At 49.7% G+C, this 12,334-nt stretch overlaps 1 protein-coding gene across 8 annotated transcripts in view; it reads left to right on the plus strand.

Moving 5' to 3' along the window:
* The window catches only part of UNC13A (unc-13 homolog A), a 61,740-nt gene extending 55,817 nt beyond the window's left edge, over nucleotides 1-5,923 (plus strand). For all 8 annotated transcript variants that reach the window (XM_073220151.1, XM_073220152.1, XM_073220145.1 and 5 more), the window contains one exon: nucleotides 1,507-5,923. In XM_073220151.1, the coding sequence (XP_073076252.1) occupies nucleotides 1,507-1,807 (301 nt within the window). In that variant the 3' untranslated portion in view covers nucleotides 1,808-5,923. The remainder of the gene's footprint in view (nucleotides 1-1,506) is intronic.
* Nucleotides 5,924-12,334: the final 6,411 nt, after the last annotated feature.

Consider the following 12,334-nt stretch of genomic DNA (forward strand, 5'->3'; position numbering starts at 1 on the left):
TGTCTTGTGGGCCAGTGGTACCTGGGCACAGGAATGACAGGGGTCACTGGAAAGGGAGGCCCCTGAGTGCAGGGGTGACATCAGTAAGGGTACACCAGGATGGGTGTGACCACTGTGGGGGACAGGCATGTCCCAGGGGAGGCAGTGAATGTGATATAACATCATGATGAAGGCTTGTGACACAGAGGGGAAGTCTGGGTGGAAAGGTCATGTCAACCAGGGCCGTTACTGGCCTGAGACTCTGGTCTGGTTAAGGGGTGTGGGTGGTTGTGACCAGGCAAGAAGCTTGTGGGTGAGGGGCTGAGAGGCATAGAGGCAGGTCTCCTGGAGTCAGCAGTGCGCCATGTCAGGGCTGTTGGGGCAGGTCGTCTGGAGGAGTCTGTTCTGGGGGCAGGAGTGGAGTGTGGCTTGGTCCAGGGCATGGGGATGAGTGTCATGGATAGGGTCACATCCACATGGGGCTTCCTGGTGAGGAAAAGCAAGCTCAGTTTGGGGCATCAGGTGTCTAGAGGAGCAGATGACCTGGGGAGCATAAGTAAGTCTGATCAGGGTATACAAAGAGGTTACCTGGGATGGTAGTGACAGGTAGGCAGATCTTTGGACCAGGTGTGACCTTCACTGGGGCGGGGTAATGTTGAGGGGCTGTTCTTGGGGGACAGAAATGCAGAGGCTTAAGGGGTCCCCTGATGGACAAGAGCCCAGCCAGTCATGTCAGGAGAGGGCTCTTGGGCATAGAACTTTGGAATAGTGGGTGCCCTGACACAATGCCTGGGAGCAGGAGCTTGGCCCAGTCGGGGGCAAATGTGTCCTGTGGTGGGTGGGGTGGGGGGCGCCTGAGTACCTGAGGCCTGGAGCGAGCCTGGGAGGGGGGTTCAAGGGAGTGGTGTGGGTGTGGCCCCAAAAAGGGAGTGAGTTCTTGATCAGCCAGGGTCTCAGGGCAGGTCACCTACGGCAGATGTCCAGCACCACTGGTGGAGAAGGGGGTGGGAGAGGCATCCTGGAGTGGGGCCGAGAGGGCATCTTGGGAATAACGGGTGGGCTAGGGCGCTTGGGGCTGGGGCCCCATGAAAGGCAGAATTTGGGTTCAGGTGGGAGCATGGTAAGGTGGCTTCTCCATACTGGGGCAGGACGGTGGGGGCAGCAGCCCAGCCCGCCGTGGGTGTGGGCACGAGATGGGTGACGTGTCACTTGGGGAGGGGACATGGTTTGGCCTGGGAGTAGGCCCACTGGGGGCGTTGTAGGTTTGGGAAGAAGGGAGGGAGGAGAGATGTAGTAGGGACATGGCTAGGGGAAGGCGTCGGCAGCGGGTGTGGGTGTGGCTCAGCGCGGGTGAGGGGAGGGTTGGGGAGGGGGGCGAGTCACCCGGGCGGAACCGAGGCGGGGCCTAGCACAGAAATCACAAAAAAAGAGGATCGCTCTGTGTGGGCGCGGCCAAGAGCAACCGCTCCGGGTGTGGGCGTGGCGATCCTGCAAGGGCGCGGCCGACACTCGCCCCGCCCCTCCCAGCACCCTGAGCGCCGACGCGGGCCCCGAATGCTACGAGCTGCAGGTGTGCGTCAAGGACTACTGCTTCGCCCGCGAGGACCGCACAGTGGGGCTGGCCGTGATGCAGCTGCGCGAGCTGGCCCAGCGCGGGAGCGCCGCCTGCTGGCTGCCTCTCGGCCGCCGCATCCATATGGACGACACGGGCCTCACGGTGCTGCGCATCCTGTCGCAGCGCAGCAACGACGAGGTGGCCAAGGAGTTCGTCAAGCTCAAGTCAGACACGCGCTCCGCCGAGGAGGGCGGCACTGCGCCTGCGCCCTAAAGCGGGGCGCGCGGGCGGGCAGTACTTCGCCTGCGCAGCGGAGTGGCACCTGCGCGCTGGGACTTCCCGGGGGCTAGCCTCGGGCTCGGTGCGGAGGGCGGGACGCGCCTGCGCCCTTGACTTAGCTTGCCCACTCTGGCGCACTGCGGTCAAGCCCCGCCCCCTCGGGAGGCCACTCCCTAGGGCGCGAGGAGGGAAGAGGCCTCGTCCCCTTCTTGAGGCCAAGTGCCCCGCGCCTAGGACTTTCGAGATAGGATGGGGGAAGTCCCGCCCACTATCGATGAGACCAGGTCCCGGGGCTCTGGTTACAGGGAGGCTCCGCCTACTGTCCCTTAGAAAAGCCATAAGACGGGTCCCCAATCCCTGGGACCCAAGACCAATTGCCAAGTAGGGAACTCTCGGCTCCCTTGGGGGCGGGCAAGGGCAAGGGGCAGGGCTTCCTGGAGTGCCCCCTGGGGTGGTCTGGGGCTGGGCGGACCAGGATGATGGCTCGAGGGCCCTGGGTGGACGCAAGTCTCTCTTCATGTTTGTGCAAAAAAATAAACGGGTAGAGGGGGAGGATGGGATTTCTAAAGCACACGCGCCTTTGGGCGCCCAAGCCCTTAGGGACTGAGGGGACCTCTCTGGGACGCCTGCGCTGGCCCTAGTTCCCTACCGGGGTTTGCCTCCTCATTTCCCCCCACATACCCTAGTGCACATGTCACAGAATTCAACCCACTCATTTGATAGATGGCAAAACCGAGGCCCAGAGAGCTGCTTGAGACTTTGCAGAGGGTCCCTGTGCCACGCCCTGGCCCCACCCCTTTTGGCCTGTGTGTCCCATGGAAGGGTGGGCTGAAATCGGGTGACCGGACACAGCTCCCCATTGCTGCTCAGCCCCCTTCAGGAGACCTCCAATCCTTATGAGGGACGGGGGTCCTGGACCAAGACCCCCACTACCCTTCCCACCTCCGGCTGCCAAGCAGAACTTTTGCCCTCAGCCCTTTTACACTCGGACCCCAGGGGGAGACACCCCGAGAACGAACTCTTGGACTCCTGCCAAAAGAAAAAGTGAGGACCTAAGCCCTGACCCCAAGCCCCTTCCTCTCCCTCCAAATAAGGAAGAAAAGAGACCAGAACCTCTAGGGTGGGTTGGAGTGTATGTGTGTAAATACACAGACATGGTCGCTGCTTGCATTCATTGAAACACGCACGCCACAGGATACCCCCAGGTGGGGCTGCTACCTGCCAGAAGCTCTTCCTCCTTCAGGCAAAGTTGGGGCAGGTAAGTTTTTTCATTTGAGGTTGCCCAGGCAGAACCTTCTGGAATAGTTGGGTAGGGCTTGTCTTTGCACAGACTCCGCCTTTCATGTTGGACAAGTGTGCGTATGCCATATGGTTTTTCTGCTGGGTTGACAAGGACAGGATTGTGCTGTGAAAGGAAGACATTAAAGCAGAGTGACGACGAGATGAGGAAGAGCTGGGCTGCTGGAGTGCAGGGGCTACATCAGACGGAAGGTGAGGGAGGGCTTTCTGGGGTGAAAAATGAGAAGGAACCACCCACTGAGAAGAAATGGAGCCCCAGGGAGAGGGAACCGCAGGTGCAAACCCTGAGAGGTGGGCGGGCTGGAAGCACTGGGAGGAGGCGGTCAGTGTGGCCGGCAGGGAGATGGTCACAGGCGTGGTGAGGCTGTGGAGACATCACCTCGGGCGGGTCTTGTGCGCTGCTCTGAGGCGTTCCAGGTTTACACTGCGAGGCCTGGGGAGTCCCAGGAAACTGAAAACCTAGGAGTCTGGATTTCAGGTTTCAGAAGCTCCCCGTGGATACCTCGTGGAAGATAGACCAACGCAGTGGACTGGACTAGGGATGAGGGGAGGGACAAAGTGCTTTCAGGACACTGAAGTTATTCTTGGAAAGATTTTGGAGAATGTATTAGAGGGAAAACAAGCCCTGCCTCCGTGAGGGGCACAAGGGCTGCTGGGTATAGTGGCGCCCCTTGCGCGCCCTCGAAGGGTTCGGCATCTTTAAGGAGGCTATGTTCAAGGCTAGGCATTGAAAGCTGTGTGTTTGTGTTGATGGTTTCCTGGCATGTGAACGAGTCTGGAAGAAGTGGCACTATTTTCTAGTTTACCTGACATTGTTTTGTGCCTCCTACATCTGGGCAGGTTTGGGGGACTGGAGGTTCTGCACCAGAGATGAGAATACAAGTTCTTATAAAGGCAGCGGGGGAGGAGGCTCTGGGCAGGGGCCAGGCGCAGACAGGCTACAAATTCAGCAACATGCAAAGGGGAGGTAACCTGTGCTCCAGGCTGGGCCCTGAAAGATGTATGGATGACTAGGAGAAAAAGGGGGAGCTGAGTGTCTGCCTGAGAAGGCTGAGTGATTTCCCAAAAGATTCTTTGGTCAAGGTTGAGTGTGTGTGTTGTGTGGGAAATGCCCCCCCCCCTCTTCTTTCCCTGGGGAATGCCTACTTATCCCTCAACCCATCACAAATAGCCCCTCCTGCAGCGCACCCCTCAGGACCTCCCCAGACCCCGTCCCTCCTCCTCTGTGTCCCCCTGCCCTAGCCTCTCTGCCGCTGATGCCATGGGGCTGGGGCTGTCTGGGACAGGCTCTGTTGCCCCCAGGCTGAGGGCTGAGGCCTCTTGATAGCGCCAAGTTCACCCAGCACACGCTGGGCACAGGGGGATGAAGGGAGGGTGTGCCCAGTTGAATCGTCTTGGCAGAGGGTTCTGCATGTGCCTGTGCACCCACAGGTATGTCTGTCTAGGTCTGTCTGTCCCAACCTTCGCCTCCCACACAGACCTGGGCACAGGAGAGGTGTTTCAGCCAGACTCTGGCTGCGTGACAGGAATCAGAGTGGAGAGGGTACCACGAGAGAGAACAATCCAGAGGCCTGAGGGCATTTGAAATCAAGAAGTTCCTCTTGGGAGCAAGGCTCAGAGAGGGGCAGAACTTTAACTAAGGTCGCCCAGGAAGTGGATGCATAGTCCAGCCTTGGATGACACCTTTGGCCTTTCGCTGCCTCACCTGGGGTGTCCGGGGTTCTGAGCCCTGATGGGGTCTCAAGGTTGCATTCACACTGTGCTCCATGCCGGGAGTTGGCCCCAGACTTCCTGGGTCGGGGGAAGAATAAAGTGGAGAGGCCGCCAGGGCCAAGGTACGGGGAGCGTGACAGTGAAGGACATCTTGGAAGCAAGCCATCTCCCCAAGAGGGACAGAGACACAAAGAGACACGAGGAAGGAGGGATGGAGAGAGAGAAGATGAGAAATCAAGAGGATGAGATCGTGCCCAGATCCTGCAGACAGAAAGGGGGGAAAAAACCCAAAACGGGGAATGAAGAACAAAGAGGGGACTCGCTGTTCTCTCTCTGGCTTTCATCACTCCATCCTCAAAGGATTGATGTAAAATGAGGAGATGCCCAGCCCTGCCCCCCATTTCCTCTGACTCAGGCGCCAGAGCTGAAACCTCACCACACGTACCCCATCAGAGATGCAAAAAATTTAACATCCAACTAGAAATCCTTGGGACCTCTCGGCTGGGACCTTTCTGTCCCCACATGCTGCACTGTCCATTTTGCAGATGGGGACCCTGAGGGGCGGGGCAGGGCAGGGACAGCCCAGAGACCCCCCAAACTCTGCTGCCCAGGTGGAGCAGGGGGGGAGCTCACTGGAGACTTGGCTTGTATCATGACTGGCCCCTGAACACCCTTTCCTGAGAATTGTCAAGGACCAAAGTCGTCTTTGCTGACACGTGTTGCTTTTCTCTTTGCCTTTTATTTTCTTTTAAAGAGAGAGATCAATTTGATGGTGTCAAGTAAGACCCTCCCCACCCCAGCCCCCCAAGACCCGCAAACCCGGTCACACAGTCCAGGGAGGGTCTTCCTCCATGTACCTTCCCTTAGCATGTGATTGCAAATGTGAACTCAAAACGTTGTTTATTTTAAATCCATCCTGTCAGTCTGGCATCTGCACAGATGTTCCCATATCTCTGTAAATATGTGACTTGGAACAAATGTTTAAAATCAGTGAGAAGTGGTCATGAACGCATGGTGTTGAGAAGTTTTGCATTATTCTGAGTTTTTGGTCTCTGTAAAAATATTTTATTAACAACAGACATTAAAAAAAGAAAAAAGCACACAGTCTTAGACATGTGGTAACCTCCTTGCATCGCCATATTGGGGAAAAAAATCATGTAGCACCTACTATATGCAGATGCTGTTGAACATATGTCCCGCCCATGAATCCAACTCATCCACAACTTGCATTGTCCCATTTTACAGAGAAGGAAAACTGAGGTCCAGAAATGTGAGGTACTGCTGAAAGAACAGAGCTGGGATCTGAACTCAAGGCATCAGGTGGCTCTTGCTCTTAGTTCAAGCAAGTTAGTGAGTAAATGCCAGGGACACATTCTCAAATTCAACCCACAGACCCGTGTTTGTCTGGTTTTGTTTCTGCTTTTATTCTTGATGTAGCAGGTCAGAATCTCATTCCATAATCTCAGATATGCAAAGAATGAAACTTCAGTTATGTACAGCTGAATTTCATTTCTGTTTTAAGCCCCCACCCCACCAAGGAGCAGAAATAGGATCCCTCTCAGCCCAGGGTTTCCTCGGTAAATCCAGGGGCTCTCCTAAGGTCTGGAGTTGTTTCTACACTTTAGTGATCAGGGCAGAGGTCATGGAATCTATTACCAGGAGTGGGTCTGATGAGTGCTTTTAGCTTCCAGTAATAGCCAAAAAGGCAGGAAGTGGGACCAAGAGTGATTAAACCCTAGGGGTTACCCATAACTCAACAATTCCACTCCTATGAATATATCCTCAAGAGATTCATGCAGGCAAAAAGACTGGAAGCAGCCTCAATGCCATGGTATCTTCACACAGGGGAATATTATACAGCTGTGGAAATGGGCGAGCCCCAGCTGTCTGCATGGTGTCAGCAGCCCTCCTGTCCCTGCATGTTCTTGCCGACTGTGCCACACTGCAAAGCTTATCTCTTAGCTGAGACCGAGCACATAGGCTCTGCAGTGTGACTTTTGTGTGACTGCTCACTCCCTGACAGAGGGGAGCTGGCCTGTTTGCCCTGAAAGTCCCTTGACTCTGCGTCCCTCAGCATTCAGGTTGCATTTGTGTCCTGTCAGTGTGGGGCCTGGACACTGAGCCGCATGCTATTTGTTGGGTGAAAAAGAGTAAGTCCCAGGAGGCTTTGGAGGGCATGACACCACATTTAGAAAGCTAAAAAACTAGGTATATATGTTTACACACACAAGATACAACCACAGAGGTATAGCTCAAGGATACAGAGTGATTGATTAAAAATAAACATGAAACTAAGGCTTAAAAACTAAAAAAAGATTCCACCTGACACCCATTAATACGGCTAGTATTTTTTAAAAAGTGTTAGTGGGACTGTGGAGAAATTGGAACCCTGTCCCCTGTTGGTGGGAATGTAAAATGGTATAGCCATTGTGAAAAGTAGAATAGAAGTTCCTCATAAAATTACCATGTGACTCAGCAATTCCACTTGTGGGTATATGGCAAAAAAGAATTTAACTCAAGATCTCAAAGAGATATTTGTAGGCCCTTATTCACAGCAACATTATTCACAATAGCTAAGATGTGGGAGCCACCCAAATGTGCATCAACAAATGAATGGATAAGCAAAATGTGATTCATCCCGACAATGGAATACTACTTGGCTTTACAAATGTAAGACTTTCTTCAGTATTGCCACAGCATGGGTGAGCCTTGAGGACACTGTGCTACATGGAATAAACCGCCACTGGCATGGCTCCATTTATATGGGGTCTCTGGAGGGGTCAAAATCAGAGAGTCCTGATTTTGGAAATAGAATGGTGGCTGCCCGGGCTGCAGGAGACAGTTGAGGAGTTAGTATTTAATGGAGACAGTTCCAGTTTGGGAAGATTCTGCAAATGGATAGTGGCGATGGTTGCACAACAATGTGAATGTCCTCGGTGCCATGGGCTTGTACACTTTAACATGGCTAATTTTATGTTATCTGAATTTCATCTCAATTTTTAAAGATGAATGAGAAAACCAGGTGACTGGTCAGATTTGTGCCCCGCCATCGTTAGCCAATCCCTAACCTAATCCATTATTCTTCAACTTCCTTTCCTGCTTCTCCTTACTTCTCTCCACCTTAGACTAAACTCTAACGTCCTCCTCCTGCTCACCGTGACCTTCCGCTCTCACCTGAAACCTCGGCCCCAACCTCGCCCCACCCTCCCACCTGCCTCCTCATCACGCCATCTGCCAGCATGGCAAGATCACCCAGGGACTATCAACCGGCCATAACATGATTATGTGATTCATGATCTACGTAAGATCGCATTGCATTACATACCTTACTATATTGCATTATAATTTCTCTGCTCCTAATCCTGCAATTAAACATGATAGTTTCCATGATTATACATCCTAGAATTACACACTCATTCTTACCTTCACCCTAATGTGCAGTAATAAATGAGGGGGAACTGCTGGGCTGACATCAGCACCCACCCCAACGCAACTCCTTCCTAGGCAGAGGCTGTGAAGTTGCAGCCATGCTCAGACTTCCCTGCAGCTGGGCCCACGCTCGAGTCTCCTGGCCAGAGGAATCTGTGGGCATTTGGAAGGCAGAGGAGACTGAAGCTCTCTTGGCTTTTGCTTCCCTTTCACTGTGCCAGCAGCCAGGCATGTAAACACCTGGTATTTTGAAATCCACACTCCCTTGCAGGGTGACAAGCTTGGTGGGTGTTGAAAAATAGTTGTGGTAGAAGGGGAGGTCACATCCTATTTCTGGATCGCAGATACAGGGTGTATGCCTGAATTCAGAGGTTTCAAAGACCCCCTGACTCCCCATTAAGTGGTTATAGGTTATATATAAATAATATACACCCCTCTATATACCATGGTGAGCCAGTTCTGCAGAGTCATTCTTGTAGGACCAGCCCCAGTCCTGCTTCTCTGCACCAGGAGTTGTCCAACTATATATGGCTGCTGAACCAATTCTGGCCCATCTCCTGTTGGTGCAAATAAAGTCGGCACATGGCCATGTTCATTCATTCATTCAGCTCAGTCTTTGGCTGCTTTCACCCACATGGTGCCACTGTCAATGCCCTGTGTTAAACCCCTTTCTGTTAAAACATCTTAAGTGACTTATTTCCCACTTTGATCATGACTGATACACATTATGATACATAATAAATTATGATACAACCATAGACCCAGACACAACTCCAGCCACCAAAAATGCTAAAGGATGAATGTGATAGGTTGAAAAATGTCCCCCCACTGAATCCTATTGCCCAGAACCTGTGACTCTTACTTGAAATGGCAAGAGGAATGTTGCAAGGGTAATTTCAGGATCTTGAGATGATGGGGAGATTATTATGCATTATCTGAGTGGGTCCTAAATATAATCACACGTTTCTTTATAAGGGGCATCAAAGAAGGTCAGATGAAGAAGCAAGGGGTCAGAGTGGTGCAGAAAGGGGTCATGAGCCATGGAATGCCAGTATCCTCCAGACGCTGGAAAAGCAAGGACGCAGATTCACCCATAGACCCGCCAGACGAAAGCAGCATTGCCAGTATCGGGACTGTGGCCCAGTGAAACTGATTCCAGCCGTCTGACCTCCAGAACCGCATGAGAATATATTTGTGTTATTTTAAGCCACTAAGTTTGTGGAAATTTGTCACAGCAGCCCTAGGAAATGAAGACAATGAGCCAATGAACCACTGAAACCTCTTCCTAATCAACATAAATTTGCTTTTCAATTAAAAATAATAGATTAATACAATAAAAGCAAGGAAAAAAAACATACTACATATGCATATGTAGAGAACGTTCCAGAAAGAAGGATGCAGCTTTCTGGAAGTCCTGGAGAGCAAAGGCAAGATCAAAGTCAGAGAACAGCGTGGCATTCAAAATAACATCCAGATTCCCAGGTGCCACCTCCAAGCTTCTAACCCCTTCTGTCTGGGGGCACAGTCTAAGAATGCTTTATTTTTTATTTTTTATTTTGTCCTTTTTTTTATTTTATTAAGGTATCATTGATATACAGTCTTATGAAGGTTTCACAAGAAAAACAATGTGGCTATTACATTCGCACTAAGAATTTTTTTTTTTAGTTATCATATGCTCTTAATATATATATTTTTTGGTATCATTAATGTACAATTACATGAGCAACATTATGGTTACTAGACTCCCCCCATCACCAAGTCCCCCCACATACCCCATTACAGTCACTGTCCATCAGCGTAGTAAGATGCTATAGAATCTCCACTTGTCTTCTCTGTATTGTACAGCCCTCCCCATGCCCCCCCTACATTATGTGTGCTAATGGTAATGCCCCTCATTCCCCTTCTCCCTCCCTTCCCACCCATCCTCCCGAGTCCCTTTCCCTTTGGTAACTGTCAGTCCATTCTTGGGTTCTGTGAGTCTGCTGCTATTTTGGTCCTTCAGTTTTTGCTTTGTCCTTATACTCCACAAACGGATGAAATCATGTGATACTTGTCTTTCTCTGCCTGGCTTATTTCACTGAGCATAATACCCTCTAGCTCCATCCATGTTGTTGCAAGTGGTAGGGTTTGTTTTCTTCTTATGGCTAAATAATATTCCATTGTGTATATGTACCACATCTTCTTTATCCATTAATCTACTGATGGACACTTAGGTTGCTTCAATTTCTTGGCTATTGTAAATAGTGCTGCGATAAACATAGGGGTGCATATACCTTTTTCAAACTGAGCTGCTGTATTCTTAGGTTAAATTCCTAGGAGTGGAATTCCTGGGTCAAATGGTATTTCTATTTTGAGTTTTTTGAGGAACATACATAGTACTTTCCACAATGGTTGAACTAATATACATTCCCACCAGCAGTGTAGGAGGGTTCCCCTTTCTCCACATCCTCACCAACATTTGTTGTTGTTTGTCTTTTGGATGGTGGCCATCCTAACTGGTGTGAGGTGATATCTTATTGTGGTTTTAATTTGCATTTCTCTGATGATCAGCAATGTGGGGCATCTTTTCATGTGTCTGTTGGCCATCTGAATTTCTTCTTTGGAGAAGTGTCTGTTCAGCTCCTCTGCCCATTTTTTAATTGAATTATTTGCTTTTTGTTGAGGTGCATGAGCTCTTTATATATTTTGGATGTCAATCCTTTATCGGATCTGTCATTTATGAATATATTCTCCCATTCTGTATGCCTTTTTGTTCTACTGAAGGTGTCCCTTGCTGTATAGAAGCTTTTCAGCTTTATATAGTCCCACTTGTTCATTTTTGCTTTTGTTTCCCTTGCCCAGGGAGATATGTTCATGAAGAAGTAGCTCATGTTTATGTCCAAGAGACTTTTGCCTATGTTTTTTTTTTGAGTTTTATGGTTTCATGACTTACATTCAGGTTTTTGATCCATTTTGAATTTACTTTTGTGTATGGGGTTAGACAATGGTTCAGTTTCATTCTCTTGCATGTAGCTGTCCACTTTTGCCAACACCAGCTGTTGAAGAGGCTGTCATTTCCCCATTGTATGTCCATGGCTCCTTTAAATTATATTAATTGACCATATATGCTTGGGTTAATATCCAGACTCTCTCTTCTATTCCACAAGTCTCTGGGTCTGTTCTTGTGCCAGTAGCAAATTATCTTGCTTACTGTGGGTTTGTAGTAGAGCTTGAAGTTGGGAAGCGAGATCCCCCCTGATTTATTCTTCCTTCTCAGGATTGCTTTGGCTATTTAGGGTTTTTTGTGGTTCCATATGAATTTTAGAACTATTTTTTCCCATTTGTTGAAGAATGCTGTTGGTATTTTGATAGCGATTGCATTGAATCTGTAGATTGCTTTAGGCATGATGCCATTTTGACAATATTCATTCTTCCTACCCAAGAGCATGGGATGAGTTTCCATTTGTTAGTGTCCTCTTTAATTTCTCTTAAGAGTGTCCTGTAGTTTTCAGGGAATAGATCTTTCACTTCCTTGGTTAGGTTTATTCCTAGGTATTTTATTCTTTTTGATGCAGTTGTGAATAGAATTGTTTTCCTGATTTCTCTTTCTGCTAGTTCATTGTTAGTGTACAGGAATGCAACAGATTTCTGTGTATTAATTTTGTATCCTGCAACTTTGCTCAATTCAGATATTAGTTCTAGTAGTTTTGGAGTGGATTCTTTAGGGTTTTTTATGTACAATATCATGTTATCTGCAAACAGTGACAGTTTGACTTCTTCCTTAGCAATCTGGATGCCTTTTATTTCTTTGTTTTGTCTGACTGTCGTGTCTAGGACCTCCAGTACGTCTAAGAATGTTTTAATCAGAGAAATCTCATAGCAAAGAAAACCACTTCATGCCACAAAGAAGACCATTCTAGAGACTCATGTCCCTAAGAAGCTTAATGGAATCAGATGCAGGGATTCTCAGCCTCAGCATCGTGGACTTGTGTGGGCTGGATCAGTCTCTGTTATGAGGCCACCCTATGCACCGGAGGGTGTTTAGCTGCACCCCAAGCCCCACCCACAACACGCCAATAGCACCACCACCAGGCATGACAA

The sequence above is a fragment of the Manis javanica genome, chromosome 13 (genome assembly GCF_040802235.1).
Source record: "Manis javanica isolate MJ-LG chromosome 13, MJ_LKY, whole genome shotgun sequence".
Taxonomy (NCBI): domain Eukaryota; kingdom Metazoa; phylum Chordata; class Mammalia; order Pholidota; family Manidae; genus Manis; species Manis javanica.